The sequence below is a fragment of the Babylonia areolata genome, chromosome 23, assembly GCF_041734735.1.
Source record: "Babylonia areolata isolate BAREFJ2019XMU chromosome 23, ASM4173473v1, whole genome shotgun sequence".
Taxonomy (NCBI): domain Eukaryota; kingdom Metazoa; phylum Mollusca; class Gastropoda; order Neogastropoda; family Buccinidae; genus Babylonia; species Babylonia areolata.
Genome location: NC_134898.1, coordinates 24,014,390 through 24,038,389, shown reverse-complemented (window position 1 = coordinate 24,038,389; position 24,000 = coordinate 24,014,390). Strand labels below are relative to the sequence as shown.

The 24,000-nt window shown below is 43.1% G+C and overlaps 1 protein-coding gene across 2 annotated transcripts in view; it reads right to left on the bottom strand.

Moving 5' to 3' along the window:
• LOC143298148 (amidase-like) overlaps nucleotides 1-24,000 on the bottom strand; it is a 32,692-nt gene that overhangs the window by 8,266 nt on the left and 426 nt on the right. The window contains exons 1-7 of one of the 2 annotated variants that reach the window (XM_076610880.1): nucleotides 16,596-16,633; nucleotides 14,128-14,238; nucleotides 11,643-11,772; nucleotides 7,127-7,299; nucleotides 5,164-5,303; nucleotides 2,111-2,311; nucleotides 1,699-1,773 (exon numbers count right to left, since the gene is read on the bottom strand). In XM_076610880.1, the coding sequence (XP_076466995.1) occupies nucleotides 1,699-1,773; nucleotides 2,111-2,311; nucleotides 5,164-5,303; nucleotides 7,127-7,299; nucleotides 11,643-11,772; nucleotides 14,128-14,170 (762 nt within the window). In that variant the 5' untranslated portion in view covers nucleotides 14,171-14,238; nucleotides 16,596-16,633. Of the gene's footprint in view, nucleotides 1-1,698; nucleotides 1,774-2,110; nucleotides 2,312-5,163; nucleotides 5,304-7,126; nucleotides 7,300-11,642; nucleotides 11,773-14,127; nucleotides 14,239-16,595; nucleotides 16,634-24,000 lie in introns of those variants that run through there. The other variant, XM_076610879.1, reaches the window with a different exon arrangement.

The window sequence follows — 24,000 nt, the reverse complement described above, 5'->3', positions numbered from 1 at the left end:
ACACCTGTAATGAACCTTTGAGTGGTCAGGAGGTTGAATTAATTGTTGGGTTTAATCTGGATAAAAGATTTAAGAATTAAATTGGATCAATCTTGTGATGGATCAATAACCTGTCAGCGACGCCACTTTTGTAGCCGTGTTCACCCGAAGTGGTATATATATATATATATATATATATGTATGTATATATATATATATATAAGGGGACGGTACAAAAGAATTTAGATTATTACTGAATTAAAGAGTATGAAAGGTAAAAGGATAGAAAAGATCCGCGCGCAGGCAAGGGGCATATAGCAGGCCAGTCACAAAAGGGTTTGCTATTGTTTAATTTTACAATAGTTATAATATTAAAGTAGAGAAGCAGAAGAGAAGAAGAAAAGATAAGACAGTGCAGAAGAATATTAGACAGCTGACTGTGTGTGCGACACGCTCAATGTGTGCTTGATAGCGGCACCTTGGAAAGTGACCGGCGGATACGCAACAGCTTTCGGTTCAAATTCGAATATGAATGGCCTTTCGCCACAGGAGTTACCTCCTCATGTCAATGGTTGGACACCGTCACTGCAGTGAAACTGTCGTCCGCTTTACGGCATGTGCTGTGAGTCGAACTGCGGTTAGTAGCCAGCTGAGCACTTGGCTACATTATGATGACCTTAGTTTAGATTTCCCCTCCACTTCCATGGGTTAAAGTCAAGCTTAAAAGTCCTATAACCTTTCACGGCCATCGCGGCAGTGAATTCATATCCACTGTGTCTAGGGCTTGGCATAAGAAGTCGGGGCCCAATCCTCTCCTTCCGTCGTTTTAACCTTCCCCAACCCAGACCAGTTACACCTGGGCGGAGTGAGGACAGTCTGAGAAAAGCGCCTTTTTCCAAAGGACAAGAATCCGTGCCGAAACGGGGCCCAGAACCATGATCATTTCCATGTCTGTGAACACATTTCCTCAGTGTCGACAGATTCATGGGAGACTTGTCGATGGACACACCTAGTAGTGGTCTTCCCTACAAGGAGGTGAGGGGGAGGGGGTGGTCCTCTCAATCTGGCTCCGCGACTTAACGATTATTGCAGCTTGGGTAGGTGGTGTCTTGTGTATGTTGTTTAATCCGAACAGACCCTACTGAACACAGCAGTGCCGAGTCTCCTCTGGTGAGTGGCCTTACAACGATCTCACACTGATGTACCCCAGAAGGAGACACACAGAGACAGACAGACAGACAGACTGACACACAGTGGTAAACAGAGAGACAGAGTGACTGACAGATAGCAGGAGTGATATCAGTGATGAAGCCAAGACTGAAGAGATGTGCATCAGTGCAAGCGAGAACGAGTGAGCGAGTGAACGGCAGGCACACATACGGACAGACAGACAGACAGGCAAACAGACAGACAGAAGCAAACATACAGACACACAGATAGACAGACAGACAGAAGCAGACAGACAGACAAACAGACAGACAGAAGCAGACAGACAGACAGACAAACGGACAGACAGAAGCAGACAGACAGACAGACACAAGCAGACAGACACAAGCAGACAGACAGGCAGACACAAGCAGACAGACAGACACAAGCAGAGAGACAGACAGAGAGCAGACAGGCAGACACAAGCAGACAGGCAGACAGAGAGCAGACATACAGGCACACAGATAGACAGACAGACAGACAGACAGAAGCAGACAGGACAGGCAGGCTGACCAGTTTGGAGTACTCCGGGACAGTGAGGTTGGGACACTGCCGTGGGTCCCTGCCGTCATCATAGCCAGCGATGACCTGTCACACACCCCCAGTGACACACCGCTTCAGCTACCTCTCTCTCTCTCTCTCTCTCTCTCCACATCTCTGTCTCTGCTCTCTCTCTCTCTCTCTCTCTTTTTAAAGACACACACACACACACACACACATCTCTCTGTCTGTCTGTCTGTCTGTCTCTGTCTCTTTGACTCTCTTTAAAGGCACATCTCTCTCTCTCTCTCTGTATATATATATATATATATATATATATATATATATATATATATATATATATATAGTTAGATAGAGAGACAGACATATATATCATACATAATCTTCGGTAACTACTGAACTAGCCTAAAACAAAGGAACCGACCTCAAGCATCAGGGCGCAGTCAGCCACAGTCTTGGCCATGGGGCCCAGGTGGTCCACCGAGGGCTCCACGTGGGCCGCCCCTGTGTAGGGCACCAGGCCCCAGGTGGGTTTCAAACCCACGATCCCCGTGAAACTGGCCGGGATGCGGATGGACCCGCCCTGGTCCCCGCCAACCGCCATGTCCACGTGACCGGAAGCCACCTGGTGACGACACCGCATGAATATTCAATCTTCAACATTATGATCTGGAAATGTCAAATATATCGAGGACTGTCCAGCCACTAACAACACCGCATGAATATTTGTTTAAAACGTGTTTTTAATTTCCATTTTTATGACATAGACAACTGACACAAATACGTGTAAAAGAAAGGGGGAAAATGTCGAAACGGATGAAAACACAACAATGAAAGTAAAATATAATGACACATGTAAAGTATTCAAGGCAATACAAATGTAAGTAAGTGTACATATAGACATATCATGTTTATACGTCATCAAATATGAGATTGGATATTCATGCCACTCAAAATGTCTCATTTGTATATATCTTAAAGTGTGCACTAATGCTAGAAATAGGGGGGGGGGGAAGAAAAGAAAAAAACACACATCGTTTCACAACACACACACACACACACACACACACACACACACACACACTCACTCACTCACTCACTCACACACATACACAAAAGACAGTCAAGTAAAAACAAAAATGCTAACGACATGTGGTTATTTCACCCGTACAGACAACCGTCAAAATATTCAACACATTTCTTGATCGGGTTTATAAACATTTTTACCCCGCATGAATATTTAATCTTCAATATTATGATCTGGAATTGTCAAATATATCCAGGACTGTTCAGCCACAAACAAACAGCGTAAAAAAATATTCATCATCTAAATCACGATTCTGAAAATGTCAATGTATCGATAAGAGGACTGTTCAGCCACTTGACGACACTGCATGAATATTACTCATCTACATTAGGATCCTGAAAATGTCAATGTATCGAGGACTGTTCAGGTACTTGACAACACCACATGAATATTTATCATCTTCATTACGATACTGAATATTCATCACCTAAATCATGATCCTGAAAATATCAATGTATCGAGGACTGTTTAGCCACAGACAACACTGCATGAATATTCATCGTCTAAATTATGATCCTGAAAATGTCAATGTATCGAGGAATGTTCAGCCACCAACAACACCACATGAATATTTATCATCTTTATTACGAAACTGAATATTCATCACCTAGATTATGATCCTGAAAATATTAATGTATCGAGGACTGTTTAGCCACCGTTACAACCGCATGAATACTCATCGTCTATATTATGATCCTGAAAATGTCAATGTATCGAGAGCTGTTCAGCCACCAACAACACCACATGAATATTTATCATCTTTATTACGAAACTGAATATTCATCACCTAAATCATGATCCTGAAAATATCAATGTATCGAGGACTGTTTAGCCACAGACAACACTGCATGAATATTCATCGTCTAAATTATGATCCTGAAAATGTCAATGTATCGAGGAATGTTCAGCCACCAACAACACCACATGAATATTTATCATCTTTATTACGAAACTGAATATTCATCACCTAGATTATGATCCTGAAAATATTAATGTATCGAGGACTGTTTAGCCACCGTTAACACCGCATGAATATTCATCGTCTAAATTATGATCCTGAAAATGTCAATGTATCGTGAGCTGTTCAGCCACCAACAACACCACATGAATATTTATCATCTTCATTATGATACTGAATATTCATCACCTAAATTATTATCCTGAAAATATCAATTATCGAGGACTGTTTAGTCACCGCTAACACCGCATGAATATTCATTATCTAAATTATAATTCTGAAAATGTCATCAATGTATCGAGGGCTCTTCAGCCACCAGCAAACACCGCATGAATATTCATCATCAAAATTATGATCCTGAAAATGCCAATGTATCGAGGACTCTTCAGCCCCTTGACGACACCACATGAATATTCATCATCTACATTACGATATTGAAAGTTTCAGTGTACCAAGGACTGATCAGCCACCAACAACACCACATGAATATTCATCATCTAAATTATGAAGAGTTTCAATGTATCAAGGACTGCTCAGCCCCTTGTCGACACCGCATGAATATTCATCATCTACATTACGATATTGAAAGTTTCACTGTGTCAAAGACTGTTCAGCCACTGATCCTGAAAATGGCAATATTTCGGGGGACTTTTCAGCCACCAACAACACCGCATGAATATTCATCACCTGCATAATAATCCTGAAAATGTCAATATTTGGGGGGGCTTTTCAGCCCCTGTTGACACAGCATGAATATTGAACATCTACATCATTATCCTGAAAATGTCCAAGTATCGAGGACTGTTCAGCTATCGCAAATGCTGTGACACCAACAGGTGCCGTCCATTGTGTTCCGAGACAGGGGGAGACCATTACAACTTGAATTTCAGCCAGTCAGCTTTATATTGAAACGCTAAGTTGGTGTGTGTGAGGGGGTGGGATTGGGGCTTGAGGGTGGGGGGTAAGCCGACATCGTGAGATGATGACACCTTTTATAAGAAGAAGAAGAGAATAAAGAAGAAGATGATGATTATGATGATGATGATGATAATGATGGTGGCGGTGGTGGTGCTTATTTTTATAGCTGTTTTCATCACCACCACCACCATCATCATCATCACCATCATCGTCATCACCATCACCGCCATCACCATCACCACCATCATCATTATCACCATCATTATCACCACCACCATCACCATCATCATCACCATTACTACCACCATCATCATCATCACCACCACCATCATCACCATCACTATCACCACCACCACCACCACCATCATCATCACCACCACCAACATCATTATCACCACCACCATCACCATCACCATCATCACCATTACATTCATCATCACCAACATCATCATCATCATCATCATCATTACAACACATCATCATCATCATATCATTCTCATTATCGCTCACAGACCAGAACGCCACAACCGCTGCTGGAGCCTCCAACAACACGAGTCTTATCCAGAGGGTGAGTGACTGGGCCGTCTGCACTGGTGATACTGCTTCCGGTCATACAAAGGGCCTCTACTCCTGCCTTCCCTACAATTCTGCCCCCTGCGCATACACGTCAGTTTCAAAACAAAACGAAACAAAAAACAAAAAATCAACAAAAACAAAAAAAACAAAGCTTTGATCAGAACTCATGAAGTACGAAAAACAAAACCATAATCATGTGAAACAAAGAGCCAGCGACAAGCTTACAGCTGTATTCAAACTTTAAAACATGAAAAATTTATTCATGAGAGGGCTGGTAAATCAAAAGTATGCTGAGCACACGTCATGCCAAGTTTTGTCAAAGCAAGAACAATAACATCATCATCAACAACAACAATAATAATAATAATAATGATTTTTTTTTAAATGCGCATTTATGTAGCGCTAACCCTACGGCGGCTCAAAGAGCATTTAGCAACTCATGCGATATGAATAAGACACAGGAGTATAATTTTTCAAAAATCTTAACACACAAAAACTCACTCAAAACACGATTTCAAAAACGATGCAACACACACCTCTCCCAACTCACGCCCCCGTCCCCCACCCCTAACCCCCCCTCACACACACACACACACACACACACACACCCTCCCCTCTTACACATACATTAGTACACACACACACACACACCACAGAGACGAATGCTACTTTTACGTACACACGACAGACTATCTTTATACAGTCATTAGCCTTTATGTCTTCTTCGTCTTCATCATTTTTTTCTTCCCCCATCCCCCTCCCGTCCCTGTAGGGATGCCGGTGCACTTTCAGTATAGATGGTACCCTTGCCTTAAAGTTCTCCTTTTCTGTCGATCTCTTTGTTTCTGGCCCTCTTCCTCTTTGTTTCTGGCCCTTTTCCTCTTTGTTTCTGTCCCTCTTCCTCTTTCTCTGTGTTTCTGGCTCTTTTCTTCTTTGTTACTGTCCCTCTTCCTCTTTGTTTCTGGCCCTCTTCCTCTTTGTTTCTGGCCCTCTTCCTCTTTGTTTCTGTCCCTCTTCCTCTTTGTTTCTGGCCCTCTTCCTCTTTGTTTCTGGCCCTCTTCCTCTTTGTTTCTGTCCCTCTTCCTCTTTGTTTCTAGGCCTTTTCCTTTTTGTTTCTGGCCCTCTTCCTGTTTGTTTCTGTCCCTCTTCCTCTTTGTTTCTGTCCCTCTTCCACTTTGTTTCTAGGCCTCTTCCTCTTTGTTTTTAGGCCTCTTCCTGTTTGTTTCTGGCCCTTTTCCTCTTTGTTTCTTTCGTCTCTTCCTTTCTTACCGACTGCTTTTTCCAGACTACCTTCATATATTGCGCGCATCGTACTTCATCTGTACGCATCATACTGGTATCAACATTACAGACATGATACTACTTTTTTTTCATATACACACATCGAACAGTCAAACATTTCATAACGACCAACACAACTGATTATGCCATACTGCCTGTGATTAAGTAGATTCACCAGACGATACAATATTGCCTCTTCACACACAAGCACCGTACTGTTTAATACCTTTACCTGCACACATTTGACCTAGTAACACTCGGCTTACACTTACATACACACATTTGAAGACTGGAATGAAGGTGGAAAAAAAAAATCGAAAACAAAACGAAACGAAAAAAACAAAATCAAAGCAAAACAAAACAAATAAAACCCTATCCCTGCTACACGAAACGAACGAGAGAAACACTGAATAATAATGATAACAACAACAACAACAACAATCATCATCATCATCATCATCATAACAACTTCCTTTTTTATCAAAAAACAACGAACAAAACATGAGCATACTGGACACACACACACACACACACACACACACACACGCACGCACGAACGCACGCACGCACACACACACACACACACACACACACACACACACACACACACTCACACACACCTGCGTCCAGGATACGCGAAACCACGGTGGCATCGAACTCCGGCACGTAGTGATCGAGGAGGGTGGTACCGCAGCGCATGGGTACCCCGGCCACCGCTGTGTTGTCTTTGATGGCCACAGTCCTACCCGCTAACTTGCCTGTGGCTGCGCCTTGGATGTCACATATCCACGCCCTAGAATTGAAAAGCCACCCCCCATGCGGGAAGCTACTAGTTCTCTTGAGAAAGAACAATATTGAAATATTTCTTGGCTGTACATCTGACATAGCACAACCTGAAAATGAGTTTCAGTTTCTCAGGGAGGCGTCATTGCGTTCGGGCAAATCCATATACGCTACACCACATCTGCTAGGCGGATGCCTGACCTGGAGCATAACCCAACGCGCTTAGTCAGGCTTTGTTTGCATCAGTGCATATATGTATTTGTGTACAAATCAGAGGGATTTCTTCTACAGAATTTTGCCAGAGGACAACACTACCGTTGCCATGGGTTCTTTTTCAGTGAGCCAAGTGCGTACTGCACACGGGACCTCGGTTTCATCGTCTCATCCGAACGAGTTGCTCATTTCGATTTTCCAGTCACACTTGGGAAGAAAGGGCGAGAGTAGGATTCGAACCCAGACCCTCACGGACTCTGTACCGGCAGACGAGCGTCTTAACCATTCAGCCACCTTGCTTCCTACCACCACCATGGGGAAACTAATTCTTCTCTTGAGACTGAACACAACTATTAGTCTTGGCTGTGCATATTACATAGCACAATCAAAATGATTCAATGTTATTTAACTTCTGTGACACAAAAAAATACATCATGAAATATTTTCTTCAGTAACGTGTAAAGAAAATTAAAATACGGATGGCCCCGATATATATATTTGTATATATAGGGTAGGTATGGGTAATTGCGAACAGCGTGTAATTGCGAACGATTCATATACCGCCCCGCTTCGAAGCGTTCTTAACGGTTGCATTTCAAAATTTAACGCCTGCTTCGACCTTTTCCTATTACCATGATGGATATCCATTTCAAAGAACCAGTCAAACATCAGCTATTTCCGGCTATTCCCGCGCTATTTCTTCTCTTCGCGCACCACTGCCGACCAAGGTTACAAACGCACTCTCAAAATCCTAAAATCAACGGCAGCAAGTTGTACGGCTTGAACTTTGACACAGTTTAAAATAGTTTATTTGATCGGATATGTTGAATGCGCATTACCAGTGCTGGGAGAATTTAAGAAAGCATATTGGTGACAGATCAGAACGTCATTCTTGACAGGAATCTGCAAAATACTGACGTTTGCAATTAGACCATGGGCTATTTTGAAGTGAGTCAATTTGCGAACGATGCTGTGCAGTTACTGAGCACTCCCAAAAGAGTGTTTGTGTGCGGTGTGGGTTGTGTGTATCTAAATGTCTGCTTGTGTGCATATGTGATCAAAACCAACAATACTACAGTTTAGTGGGATGTTCCAATAACATTTATGTCTATTGAGTTAAAGACCTGCTTCTGTTTAAATTGTCTACATGTACCCAAAGCCATCGTTCGCAATTGCACTTGCCAGTTCGCATTTACTCTCAGGCACCCTTGCTATTTCAAACGTCGACAAAACGTTAAAAAGAAGGAGCGTACGAACTTTTTCTGGTGCAACCAGTTGGAGAAAGCCTTCCAAAACAAAAGAACTACATTTGACTGTCGTACGACATAATATTTTTACAGTACATACGTTGAGCTGGTCTCTTCGACTGGATCGTTCGCAATTACTCATACCTACCCTGTAGACCCTGAGTGGGGGAGGGAAAATGAGAGTGAGAAGAAGTGGAAGAGATAGAGAAGAGGTGGGAAAGTTGGATATGGGAAAGAGAGAGAGAGAGAGAGAGAGAGAGAGAGAGAGAGAGAGAGAGAACAAAATTTAATGGTTACTGTACGACTACGCTTGGTGGTTGTTGCTGTTGCTGATTTCAGTTCTGCTATCAGTAACGTGAAAAGATGTGAATCTGAAGAATGAACACAAGGGCTACTGCTAACAATACTACCACTTCTATCGGTGCAACTGCTGATGATGAATGAATGAGTGAATGAATGAATGAACGAACGAATGAGCGAATGAATAGATCATGATGAATGATGATGATGCGCAGACTGAAAGACAACAATGCAGAATAGTCCGACCAGGAATAAAAAATTGAAGAGATCTACGCTTTGACACACGCAGTACCGATAAAGCTGGTTGAATCGTAATGAACCAGTTCTTAAGTTGACGCCCGAATGACACTTTCCTCCTATGCTCGTAGATAATAGTTCTTTTAGGAGGTCGCTTCGAAAGTATGCTCTATGGAGATGTCGAGTTACCACTGATAAGATAGAACCTTCTTCTTCTTCGTTCGTAGGCTGCAACTCCCACGTTCACTCGTATGCACACGAGTGGGCTTTTACGTGTATGACCGTTTTTACCCCGCCGTTTTCGGGGGTGTGCATGCTGGGTATGTTCTTGTTTCCATAACCCACCGGACGCTGACATGGATTACGGGATCTTTAACGTGCGTATTTGATCTTCTGCTTGCATATACACACGAAGGGGGTTCAGGCACTAGCAGGTCTGCACATATGTTGACCTGGGAGATCATAAAAAATCTCCACCCTTCACCCACCAGGCGCCGTCACCGTGATTCGAACCCGGGACCCTCAGATTGACAGTCCAACGCTTTAACCACTTGGCTATTGCGCCCGTCAGATAGAACCAATTCCTCAGGCACGTAGGTTAAAAAGTACGTGGCCTTTGCGGTGGTGGTACAGTCAGTGTGTCACGTATCATTCAGCAAACAGCACACAGGGAGAGCATGAAGCTGAATACTGAAATTGAGGTCACCACTTCAGAACATCACCAAGGAACGGTTTTTTGTTTGTTTTTTTGTTGTTGTTGTTTTTGTTTTTTATGCAGGTTAAAGTGCCGTGGTTTCTTCTTCCCTTCTTCATCTTTTTCCCTCAAGTCTGTGAAGGGTCATTCTTTCGGGCGTCACACTTAAGAACTGGTTCACACAATTCACCCAGCTTTGTCGGTACATTGTGTGTCAAAAGCTGGGCCTCATCATTATCATTCATCATCATCCATTCATTGACTCGTTCATTCATTCATTCATCGACTCGTTTATTCATTCATTCATTCAATCATCACCAGCAGCTGTACCGGTAGTAGTAGTAGTAGTAGTGGTAGTGGTAGTAGTAGCAGTAGTACTGTTAGCAGTAGCGCTTGTGTTTATTCTTCGGATTCACATCTTTTCGCGTAACTGGTAGCAAAAATTGAAAGCAGCAGCAGCAACAACAATCAGGGCTAGTCGCACAGTAACCGTATGTTCCCTCCCCCCCCCCCCTCTCTCTCTCTCTCTCTCTCTCTATTTTCCCTCCCTCACCCCACAATCCACACGCGCGAGCGCACACATATCGGGTGGAAACTTTGGACAGAACTGATTCTGGATACAGACGACAATAAAAAAAAAAATTTAAAAAAAAAGATCAATAGGCCTGACACCTAGACAGGGTATTTTTAGACTGACACTGACTGACAGATGCCAACACCTGGCAGAACATGAACATGTTGAAGATCACATTGCACAGCTCTGATACTGGATTTTTTGACATGCTGTTTTGAATTTGACAATATTCGCATAATTTAGATATTTTGCAGACTTGTTGATGATACCCTAAGGTTACTGTGTGAAAATTTTCAATGAATTCGGTTTCTCTATCACTGAGAAAATGCTTGTCAAAAAGCGGTACACTTTTTTGGGGACACCCGACACAAGACTGAAACGAACAGACAGACAGACAGACAGACAGATAGATAGACAAATAGGAGGAGAAAGAAGACTGAAACAATCAGACAGACAGACAGATAGACAAATAGAACTAGGGGGAAAAAAACTGAAGCAAACAGACAGACAGACAAACAAACAGGAGGAGAAAGAAGACTGAAACAATCAGACAGACAGACAGATAGACAAATAGGAGGAGAAAGAAGACTGAAGCGAACAGACAGACAGACAGATAGACAGACAAATAGGAGGAGAAAGAAGACTGAAACAATCAGACAGACAGACAGACAGATAGACAAATAGTAGAAGGAGGAGAAAGAAAACTGAAACAAACAGACAGACAGACAGACAGATAGACAAATAGGAGGAGAAAGAAAACTGAAGCAAACAGACAGACAGACAGACAGACAGGCAGAGTAGAAGGAAGATTGAAACAGAAGAGGACAAAGAAGACTTAAGAGAACAGACAGAGAAGGAGAGAGAAGACTGAAACAGTCAGGCAAAGGAGAAGACAGACTGGAACAAGGGAGAAAGAAAAGTGAAACAGACATACAGACAGAGGAGGAAAAGGAAGGTTGAAACAGACAGAGGAGGAGAAGGAAGGTTGAAACAGACAGAGGAGGAGAAGGAAGACTGAAACAGAGGAGGAGAAAGCAGACTGAAACAAGCAGACTGACAGACAGACAGAAGAGAAAGAAAAGACTGACCAGGCGTTGCAAGGGTTGTCCTCCGGGGCAGGCCGGTACCCCGGGGTACGAGGGTAGATCACCCGGGGGATTGTGGGGTCCACCTTCTGGGCCACCCTCTGGAGCGCCGAGGTCATGTCCCTGACCACACCTGTCCACCCAACAGCCGAGCGGTTAAAGCGTTGGACTTTCAATCGGAGGGCCCCGCGATCGAATCTCGGTGAACGGCGCAGGGTGGGTGAATGGTCCATGCAAAACTTTATCAGTCAGACATGTCAATCCTGTTACTGTCAATTGCGGCACATCAGTTCCATCCGAAACCATCTGTCCATTGACTCAACATCTAGACTTGTCGTTTCTCTCATTCTCTCTTTCCTTGACTACTGTAACTCTCTATTATCTGGTTTGCGTGCTTCATCCATTCAGTCCCTTCAGCGCATACAAAACTCTGCTGCCCGACTCGTTCTCAGAAAGAAAATATCTCAGCACATCACTCCTCTTTTGCAACATCTCCACTGGCTCCCTGTCTCACACAGAATAAAGTACAAGATCAGCACTCTATGTTATAAATGTATTCACAAATCAGCCTCTTCCTATATCTGTGGCTGCCTTCACCTCTACACTCCATCTCGCTCACTACGATCAGCTTCGGATCCACTCTGTTTACGCATATTCAAATTCAAGCTCTCGACTGCTGGCCGCCGTTCTTTGTCTCTGGACCTTGCAATTGGAATGAACTTCCTCTTTCGCTTCGTCAAGTCTCCACACTCAGCTCTTTCAAGTCTGGCCTTAAAACCCACCTCTTCCCAAAATAGCCTCCCTTCCCTGCCTCTTCCCTGTCTTCAGTTTCTCCAGTTTCAGAGTTATGCATGCGTGTGAGTGACTGGTGCGAAAGCGCTTTGATTTGTCTCTGCACAAGATTCAGCGCTATATAAATACCATTATTATTAATACTATTATTTCTCTCCCCGCCCCCTCTCTCTCTCTTTCTCTCCCCTCTCTCCCTCTCGCTCTCTCTCCCTCTCTCTTTCTCTCCCCTCTCTCGCTCTCTCCCCCCACCCCACTCTCGCTCTCCCTTTCTCTTTCTGAGGGGGAGGCGGCGGGGGGTGGGAGGAAGGGGTGGAGGGAGGGGATGAGGGGGGAGGGGAGGAAGCACTTTACTCTGATTCTCGTCACAGCATCGTAGTGTGGGTGGGTACCTGACGTTTTGTCTGGAAAAGGTTCAAAAGCGGCGAGAAAGGAGAGGATTTAGGCCCCGCCTATGATGTGTGCCATGTCATGGACACAATGAATACTTATGACTTCGCTGCCGCCCCTGTGGATGTAAAAGGCTTTGGAGACATTTACCCTTTAACCTTAAGATGTTGTAAAGTGAAGCACGCGCATTCACTGTCTGTCTGTGTGTCTGTCTGTCTCTGTCTGTCTGTCTGTCGTCTGAGTCAAGGATAATGCAACTGTTTTTCACCATGCTGGATAAGATCATGGGGTAATGTTTGGAAATCGTAAAGCTTCATTCGTTATCAAAGAACTTGTTTGGTTGTTGTTGGTTCTTTGTTTTGTTGTTGTTGTTGTTGTTTTACATCATTTAATGGGGCACGTGACCGCCGAATATGATGTCATTTGTGAGGAAATTGGAAGTGGGACGCTTCACTAGTGATCAAGGAGGTTGCTGTTGCTGGTGGTGGTGGTGGTGGTGTTGTTTTACATCATTTAATGGGGCACGTGACCCCCGAATATGATGTCATTTGTGAGGAAATTGGAAGCGGGACGCTTCACTAGTGATCAAGGAGGTTGCTGTTGCTGGTGGTGGTGGTGGTGGTGGTGGAGGCGGTGTGTGTTTTTTGTTTGTTTGTTTGTTTGTTTGTTTTTTGTTTTTTGTATTGTTTTTTGCGCATGCGTGTGTGTGATTGTGTGTGTGTGCATATATATGTGTGTGTGTGTGTGTGTGTGTGTGTGTGTGTGTGTGTGTGTGTGTGTGTGTGTGTGTGTTTATCATAATCAACGGGAAGCATTATGGATTCCATCATTTTTCATTGCCAAATCTTGCTGAACGTTTCCCAGATTCGCTGTACACAGAAGACACACATGTGTAACAATCATTAAAAAGATTATTTTCAAAACAACAACAACAACAACAGCAAAACTTTTACGATCAACTCAAATGCAACAACTGTTGTCACGCAGAAGTTTGTGATGAAAGATGAAAATTAATGTTGATTTCAGCAGGTTGCACGAACATATCTCCAGAAAATATCATCGTACTTCAGTTTACTGACAAAAGACATGCAGGCAGACAAAGACACACAGAGAGAGAAAGGGGAGTGAGAAGAGAGAGAGAGAGAGGGGGGAGAGACAGACAGACAGGCGGCGATAGAGAGACAGAAAGACAGACAGAGGCTGACAGACAGACACAGAGAAAAATAGAGAGAGGCGGGAGGAGAGAGACAGACAGAGACACACAGACAGACGGACGGACAGACAGACAAACACAGACAGACAGACAAACCTGTCATTTCCTGTAACTCCTCCTCAGAACACATAAACTTCATCTCTGCGTTGATTTCTCGCAGATCCTGTAGCTCTGGAGCACGCAATGCATCCGCATGGTAAGTGGGTTCTGAAAACCCGGAAAGCACATGTAATACAAAAAAAAAGAATAATAAATAGAATAATAACTAAATGAATAAACAAATAGATAAGTAAATCAATCAATCAAGGGACAGTAATATCATCTAGAAATTAGTGGACAAGGTCAGAGAAGGCTGGTCAGTGATGACCCAGAACGGTAGGATTATGGAATCCGCTGTGTAACATTTGAAAGAAGACTGACACAAACAGACAGACAGAAAGAGGAGAAAGAAGACTTCTGTATAAATTTTTCTCTTCTTGTTAGTATCGTCTGTAATGTACAACTCTGCTGTACAAACTTTTCTGGTCTTGTTAATATCGTCTGTAATGTAGAGCTCTGTTGTACAAACTTTTCTTGTCTTGTTAGTATCGTCTGTAATGTAGTATTCTGCTGTACAAACTTTTCTGGTCTTGTTGGTATCGTCTGTAATGGAGTACTCTGCTGTACAAACTTGTCTTGTTAGTATCGTCTGTAATGTCGTACCCTGCTGTACAAACTTTTCTGGTCTTGTTAGACACACACACACAAACACACGCGCGCGCGTGCGCGCGCGCACAGACACAGACACACACACAGACACACACACAGACACACACAGACACACACACACACACACACACACACACACACACACACACACACACACACTGGTACGGTGGTTTCACACACACACACACACACACACACACACACACAAACACAGCGCGCGGGTTGTTTTTCGGGCACTGCACTGAGTGTGTGCACACTGTTCATCATCATTTGAGGGAACACATGAGGCAGAGTTGAAATCAGTAGTATTCAAGATATAGTTTTGAAGTAGTTTCGTCCCTTTTTTTTTATCAGGATCATTTAGAGTTATCTGTCATGTGAACCTTGACATTGTGACGGTGAGCTGTTCTTATTTTTGGTGATCACATCTCCATTCTGAACTGGTCAGTTGGCAGTTCACATCTTTGGCCAGTTCTGCCATAAGATAAGATAAGATAAGAATAACTTTATCTCCAACTGGAGAAATTTGGTCAGGTACATTATCACAACATAGACAAGTAAACAACATGGGGACCATAACTGTAAAAGCCAACAACAGCCCCTACAAATATTACGAAGATACAAATGTAAAAAATATCACATACATCGTTTCATACATACATCCACACACTGCAGGTAATAACTAGTATTCTTAATGTAAAAACAGAAAGAATTAAGAAACATTATTTGAATTTAATTATAAACATAGCCTACTATACTGCACATTGATTATAATAGACAGATTAAATAAGAATAAAGATGAATTGCAGAAAACCACAACCAGATAATCAGCACACACCCGCACCCCCTCCCCCACACCCACCCCACACACGCGGATAACTTGATTAAACAAGAGTAATAAACATATGTTCTCAAATAAAAGCATTTCACATATTCGCTTTTAAAAACATTGCAATTCTGCCATAACACTGTGGACCAGTAATTTTGTTCTTACGGCCTTTGTCACTTTGAGAAGGGTTTGTTTGCTACAAGCTGAATTACCCCCATTTGTATTTGTATTTGTATTCCTTTTTATCACAACAGATTTCTCTGTGTGAAATTCGGGCTGCTCTCCCCAGGGAGAGCGCGTCGCTACACTACAGCGCCACCCTTTTTTTTTTGTATTTTTTCCTGCGTGCAGTTTTTTTATTTGTTTTTCCTGTCTAAGTGGATTTTTCTGCAGAATTTTGCCAGGAACAACCCTTTTGTTGCCGTGGGTTCTTTTACGTGCGCTAAGTGCATGCTGCACACGGGACCTCGGTTTATCGTCTCATCCAAATGACTAGCGTCCAGACCACCACTCAAGGTCTAATGGAGGGGGAGAAAATATCGGCGGCTGAGCCGTGATTCGAACCAGCGCCCTCAGATTCTCTCGCTTCCTAGGCGGACGCGTTACCTCTAGGCCATCACTCCACACTTCATTACCCCATGTCCCATTATCCCCCCCCCACCCGCCCCCCCTCCCCCCGCGCCTCACCACCCCCACCCCCCGGCAAAGAAAAACAAAAAAAACCCCAGCTCTGCCCTTTACTTCTGGGTCTGCTCCTCAGTATTGACGACTGCTTTCCCTCTATACAAATTACAAGAACTCATCTCGTCTTGCCATCCTGGTACACAGCACGACGCCCCGTTACATATATATAAACGGACCTCAGAGGTCACTGCCTGAAACAACTCCAACCGAACAAACTTGACCTTAGGGGTGTAGACGCGAATAGGTCGTTAAACTCCAATCGTCGTCACTGACTTCTCCAGGTTTTAACTGAGTCTCATGCACTGGCACGCTGACAAAAGGTCTACCCCGTGCGACATCTTACCTCCCACTTCATTACCGCCACTCTGGGAAAGTCGGCAAGCTGACGGCGAGGCCTCCCCTTTAGTCCAGGACAGATACAAAAATGATCAAAATATCTGCAACAAAACCGTTCTTTTCACGATAAAATAGAATAAATCATACTGATCACGCTGATATAAACTTGACCGCTGTAGGTGGGCGGGAACATGATTAGAGTTTGATTTTTAATAATTATTTCTCACACATTTGGCCATGAGAGAGCGCCTTACAAAGATCCGCAAGGCATGAGCAAGCGAGGGTTACGCAAGCGCGGTATAAGGGGTCGCCAGAGGAAAGCGTTTAGCGCGGTACAGTACTTGTGGCTGACAGCTGCCGCGCTGATGCTATCCTATACCTCCGTTAGTAGGTCACTGCGGCAGATGACAGACACCGTACAGAAAATAAGAGAACTCTTTGGGGTCAAAAGGAAACAAACATTTTTAATTTCATCTATTACATACTAAACTTGGTAGAAAACACAAGTTTGCTTTTATGAATGTTTTACAGTTTCTTACCAGTCCTGACATTTCATAAAAAATGAAATCGGTATTATACCGACTGCAAAGGTGAATTTACGAAGGCAGCACGGGATCATTTAGTTCGCAGGAACAATTATGTTGACATTTTACGCAATGCACAACTTGGAAATACTTCATGCTCTGCTTATTAACGTGTAGTATATGAATATCTCAATACCTGTTGACTAGGTTTGTTTCAATGAACATTGTCGGAGCACTGTCCAGACAATTAATTCAGAAAGCATGGAAGGCAGATGATGGCAAAATCGACCAACATCATGTCTTGATGTAAAAAGAACGGTATGAAATATATTTTTTCTTTGGAAATGAAGCAGTATTTGCAAATGTGGCTCGCGAACCTTGCCGCAGTAGACACGTCGGTTTAGCATGGGAAAGAAAATGTATCTGGCTGGAGTATGAAGGTGGCAAAATGAAGTGCATCAGATAGTCATGAAGAGCAAAGACTGCCTGGAAAATGAAAATGGGTCAGTCTCCAGAACTTTGTTGGAATTGGGGGTCTCTCAGTCTGATTCAGTATAAACATGTGTTTAGAATGATTATTCAAATGTTTCACATGTTATCAGGATTGCAATTCATTAAAGAAATGTCTGCAACAATTTTGTGAGAATATGGTTTGTTCTTGTGTCTTAAATGTGTTGAAAATTATCAGTAAAAACATCCAAAATTTCGGCGCCATTTTGTGACATGGCAATGTGTCTAAACATGAAGTGGTCAGAAACAAATAAGTACAAACCTGATTAAAATCCAGTACATACAGACCTGATCTATATTCATTCGTTGTGATAATAAAACATTGATCATCACTAAAAATGGTACATTAAGTTTGAAATATTACGCAAAAAACCCGCGTGACAGACGTAAACAACCCATTCCTCTTGACGTATTTTTAGTCATTCAAAGGCAAGCACATTCATGAATACACTACACGTTCTTTACTTGCAACAGGTGGTCAACACATCTATCTTCTGCAGCACATACACTCATTTTCTGAAAAAAAATGACTGTTCAACTATTTAAATGCAATCGACGTCGCATATTAATTTTCAGTTCTGCTTTTCTGTGTTACTTCAGTGCATGTAAACGACCCAATAAAAATATACATGTAAACAAATTTAGAACTCCACATAAATCATGCGGATTCATCGCGGGAAAGCGTAAATCGGTTTGACAAACACCCTTCAATCGTGTGTGTTTGAACACAGATTCAGAGAATGTGTTGTTTCCGACAGCGTGTGAGATGTACATATTTTACACGGAAATCTCCGATATGTTCATTCGCACCCCGTGGTTGCTATATTAAAAACAACAACAAAACTGTGTATGTTAATTTCGTCGTTGTTATGGTTTGTTTGTACTTTATCTCTGATCCGATTAAGTTTAGACACAATCACTGTTTCTGACACATGGCGAGATGCGGTAATATACGGATACTGGCGTAAGATTTCGAACCAAGTCGACGCATGTAGTTCAGTAAGACTGTTTTCAGTTGAAGACTTGTTGCATCAGAAGTTCCAAACAAGAAAGTTCAAAGCAGAAAATCACCCCCTTAAATTACCTTGATTTTGGTTTTTGCTGTCTGGTGAAGTTTTATCACGAAATGATGTAAACTAGTTTATCAGTTCACAAGACAGACGAAGTGTGGAACGAATCACTGGGGAGAATTGATGTGAAAATGGAGTGCCTGCAGTGTTTCTGAAAAATAAAATCATCCAGGGTGGGGGAGTTAGTTTAGTTATTTTGGGTTCCATGTTACATATGTCATAAGGTTTTAGGTAATCATTAATAAAATACATAATTTTGAACAGGTTTTGTTTGAATGCATTGATTGGCTAAGGATCGCGTGATAGATTCATTACTATCATTATTAAAATTCAAACATCTGCGTCGGGAAAGTTAGTTTAGGTAACTTGGATTCAATGTTACACGTGTTACAAGAAAGTTTTACATAATCATTAATCAAATTTTGATCCATTGTCATCATTATGATTATTATTTATATCCCACGCTAAATCGACCTCTACTGCGCCAGGGTTCGTGAGTCACATTTGCAAATACCGCTTCATTTCCCAAGAAAAATATCATAGTGTATTTCATACCGTTCTTTTCACATCAAGACATGATGTTCAATTTTGCCATCATCTGCCCTCCATACTTTCCCAGTTTATTGTCTGGACATAGCGCCGATAATGTTCACTGAAACCGAAACGGGTTAACACATATTTAGATATTCATATTCTACACGTTAATAAGAGGAACATGGAGTATATCCAAGTTGTGCATTGCGTAAAATATCAACAAAATTGTACTTACGAACTAAATGATCCCGTGCTGCCTTTGTAAATTCACCTTTGCAGTCGGTATAATACTGATTTCATTCTTTATGATATGTCATGAATGGTAGGAAACTGGAAAACATTCATAAAAGCGGATTTGCGTCTTCTACCACTTTAGTATAAAATACATGAAATTGAAAATGTTTGTTTCCTTTTGACCCGAAAGAGCTCTGTTCCTAGCTTATTGTTCAGATTCAGTGACCTGCTCACAGATCAGCATCAGCGCGGCAGCAGTCAGTTACATGTACTGTACCGCGCTGAACAGTTTCCTCTGGCGACCCCTGATACCGCGCTTGCGTAACCTTCGCATGTACTTGCCTTGCGACTCTTTGTAAGCCGCTCTCGCACAGGCAGAAGTAATAAAAAAATATTCGATTCTGGACATTAAAAATCAAAATCTACCTATGTTCCCGCCCCCCTATAGTGGCCAACTTAATATCAGTGTGATCAGTATGATTTATTCTATTTTATCGTAAAAAGAACGGTTTTGTTGCAGACATTTTGACCCAACGCAAATTTTAATCTAAATTTCCTGGCCTACTTGTATGTAGTGTGAGTGCGTGGATATGTATATTAAAACGGCCGAGTAGTATTCAAAACTATAATCCCCAACCCCCGCCAACCGGCTTACATACACACACACACACACACACACACACTGACACAGTGACACACATACACACACACGCACGCACGCATGCCGTGCACGCACGCACGCATGCCGTGCACGCACGCACCCACACATACTGTGAAAAAAAAGCACACGAGCGCCTGTGCGCGCGCACGTAGACACTGCACACTGCACACAGACAGACAGATACGCACACACACACATGATACACACACACACACACACACACACACACACACACACACATGATACACACACAGAGACTCAGACACACAGAAACGCAGACACATACAGCCGACACTCAGACACAGACACAGACAGACAGACAGACAGATAGACAGCACACACACACACACACACACACACACACACACACACACACACGTATACGTCGGACGATCATTAACCCGACGTGGCAAAAGTCCGACGTAGCGATGGTCCGACAGGGCAATGGACCGACGTGTATACACTTTTTTCCTTCTTCTTTTTTTTCCTTTTTTTCCCTTTTTCCCCCCTTTTTCTTTCCTTTTTTACTTTTTAAACTTTTTTTTTTTTTTTTTTTTTTTACAATTGCCTTGTCCTGACTTTCGATGGTCCGAAAATGCGTATAGCTATTGATTTCAAAGTGCCTGTCATTATGGATGCGGCGTGCATCTCTGTCTTTCATATCTGCTTCTCTTCCCCAGTTTGTCTGTTTGTCTGTCTCTATCGGCTTCAGTCTCTGCTTCTCTCTTACGCCCCCCCCCCACCCCCCACCCCCACCCCCTCGCCTCTCCCCTCTCTGCCCCCTCCACTGCTCCTTGTAAGCATGCCTGTCTGATTGTAATTGCCTACCTCAGTACATTCCTGTTTCTGTGTCTGCCTCCCCCCTCCCCCCAAGACCCCTCCCCCCCCCCTCTCTCTCTCTCTCTCGCTCTCTCTTTCGCTCGCTCGTTCACTCTCACTCTTTCTTCATGTGCCTCTGCATGTCTGTTCTCTCTGTCTCTGCCTCTGTGTGTATGTGTGTGTGTGTGTGTGTGTGCGTGTGTGTGTGTGTCTGTCTGTCTGTGCGTCTGTGTCTATGTGCCTGTTTTCTTGTTTAAAGCCAGCATGTGTCTTTCCGTAGGCCAGTGCACAGGTGTACACAACTAGCTGCATGCTGCACGTTGCGTTCATGCTTAAGAACGTCATATGTACTTAAACATTTAAGTATATGTGTGTGCGTGCACACGTTCGCGAGCTCGCGAGTGTCTGTGTTTGTTGTGTGTGTGTGCGTGTGTGCGTGCGTGTGTGCTTGAGTGTGTGTGTGTGGACTGAGGGGGATGTGCGAGTGTGCGTATGTGTATCTGTATCCATCAGTATATCCGCATACGTGTATGTATATGTGAAAGCTTACCTGGGTGTTAGAAAGAAAAAAAAGTCAGTGCAAATTTACCAGTGTTTTTTCTCAAAGTTTTCCCTGTCTTTCTGTCAGTGTGATCATGCCCTTGTGCATATGCACGGCCGGAGCATGCATGCCTCGGGTGACAAAACTGAACAAATGGTGCATATAGAAAAAAATATATATATAATAATGAAAATGGATACTCAGTATGGAGCGCTTTCCTCTCTCAACTGAAGGGAGCTCAAAGCGCTTTACAATAAACATTAAACAGATACACACATACGCAATAACTTACACACACACAAAAAGAAGAAAAAAAACCATTTAATGCACGAAAGCATAAAAGAGATTCGAATACTACGCCTATCACATTTCTTAAACACACACACACACACACACACACACACACACAGAGAGACAGAGAGAGACAGAGACAGAGAGAGAGAAGAAAAAGAAGAAGGAAAAGAAGCCAACATATTTTGTGGACACATGTTGCATGACTTTTTATTGGAAAGGAATGGAAAGGCTATGCATAGGCGTTTTCAGAAAGATGTGTCTTCATACCCGTTTTAAAAGATTGAAATGTGGGAGAGTGACGAGGATCGTGAGGTGAACTGTTCCATACTGGTGGAGCTGAATGAGAAAAGGAAAAATCGCCATTGGACTGGGTTTTAACACGGGGGGGGGGGGGGGGGGCGAGTAGCCCGTCGTGAATCGGAAGATGATGTGTTGTCACGGGGGGGGGGGGGGGGGTGTAGGTTTGAATGACTTCTCTCAGATACTGAGGGGACATGAAGTTGAAGATAAGATTGGGGGGGGGGGGGGCGAGTAGCCGTCGTGAATCGGAAGATGATGTGTTGTCACGGGGGGGGGGTGTAGGTTTGAATGACTTCTCTCATATACTGAGGGGACATGAAGTTGAAGATAGTTGCGAATTTGTACTGAATGTGGGCAGAAATTGGTAACCAGTGAAGAAAATGCAGAAGATGAGTGATAATGTCAGTCTATTGGGTTCTATGGATTAACCTTGCTACTGCGTTTTGAACTTTCTTTCTTTTTTCTTTTTTGTATTTAGTATTGAGGACAGCCACTGAGTGAGGAGTGAGTTACAATCATCAAGTCCGGAGAAGACAAGGGAGCACACCAGAGTTTGTGTAGCTTGATTAGTAAGGAGATGTCGGAGACAGACAGACAGACAGACAGACATGCGTGTATATGTGTCAGTAACTTGAAAATATTGAAATAACAGTTTAAAAACAAGCAAATGACATTCCATGGAAATAAACTAGTACAGGAGGAACAACTGTGTGGTGTAATACCAGCCACTCTGGCGAAGTGGCTAGCGTCGCGGACTGACGGGCTGGGAGGACGCGGGTTCGAATCCCAGCGGAGGTGGGGTGTTTTTTTTTTACACTACAGCCTTGTAACGTAGTCCCAAACCTGTGGACCTCTATAGCAGCATCGTCGTCATCGTCATTCTCCTCCCTCTTCATCATCAATATGAAAGGAAAAAAAAAAGCCGCAAATCATGTGGCCTTTCCGCGAGTCATACCCTGCTTCCATGGTGACCTCAGTTTCGATACCCCCTCACTTCCGTGCTTGGGGTGAATTGTCAAGGTCTTCAGTGTCGGCGGATTCATGGGGGGCTGTCGTTGGAGGGACGTGGTGGCGGTCTCCAATCTGGAGGAGATGTTCTCTCAGGCTCCACGATAAGCCATTATTGTCGTTAGTGGGAGGCTTAGTAGGCAGTGTCCTAAGTACGTTAAATCAGAACAGGTAATACCGATCACTACCGACGTGACTCACGGCAGCAGTGCAGGGTCTCCTCTGGTGTGTGGCCTCCTGGCGACCTAAAATCGATGGTTCCCTGTGGAATGCCGGCAATGGGGCTGCGACAGACGAACCGGGCCGAGTGTGGCCGTGTATGGGGGATTCGGAATGAGCGGCGTGGAAGTAATGCAACTGAAATGCTGCAGATGATGAGGCAGCGGCACAAAAAAAATAATAGTAATAAATAAAGAAAAATAATGATAATACTAACGTAATAATAATAATGATAATGATAATAATAATAATAATAATAATAATAATAATAATAATGATAATGATAAGTATTTTTTTAACGTGTAGTGTAATAAAAATAATGTTCACGTCTTCAATGAAACAATGAACATTCGGATTATCGCCACGTCGGACCATTCCTACGTCGCTAAATCTTTCAGAACAGCGGCTTTACATGCCATTGCTACGTCGGAGCACGGCATCATTTGCCACGTCACGGTCGGACTATTGACACGTCGGACAAATGAACATCGGACTATTGACACGTGGGACTATTGACACGTCGGACAAATGAACATCGGACTATTCGGACACGTGGGACTATTGACAACGTCGGACAAATGAATAAATGGTAATAAAATTTTGGGACTTGTTTTAACGGCAGCTGGTTTCCACCGTAGCCAGCATAGTTGAACTGGCGACATTACCACTGATTAGTAAGCTTAAATGTTGTCAGTGGC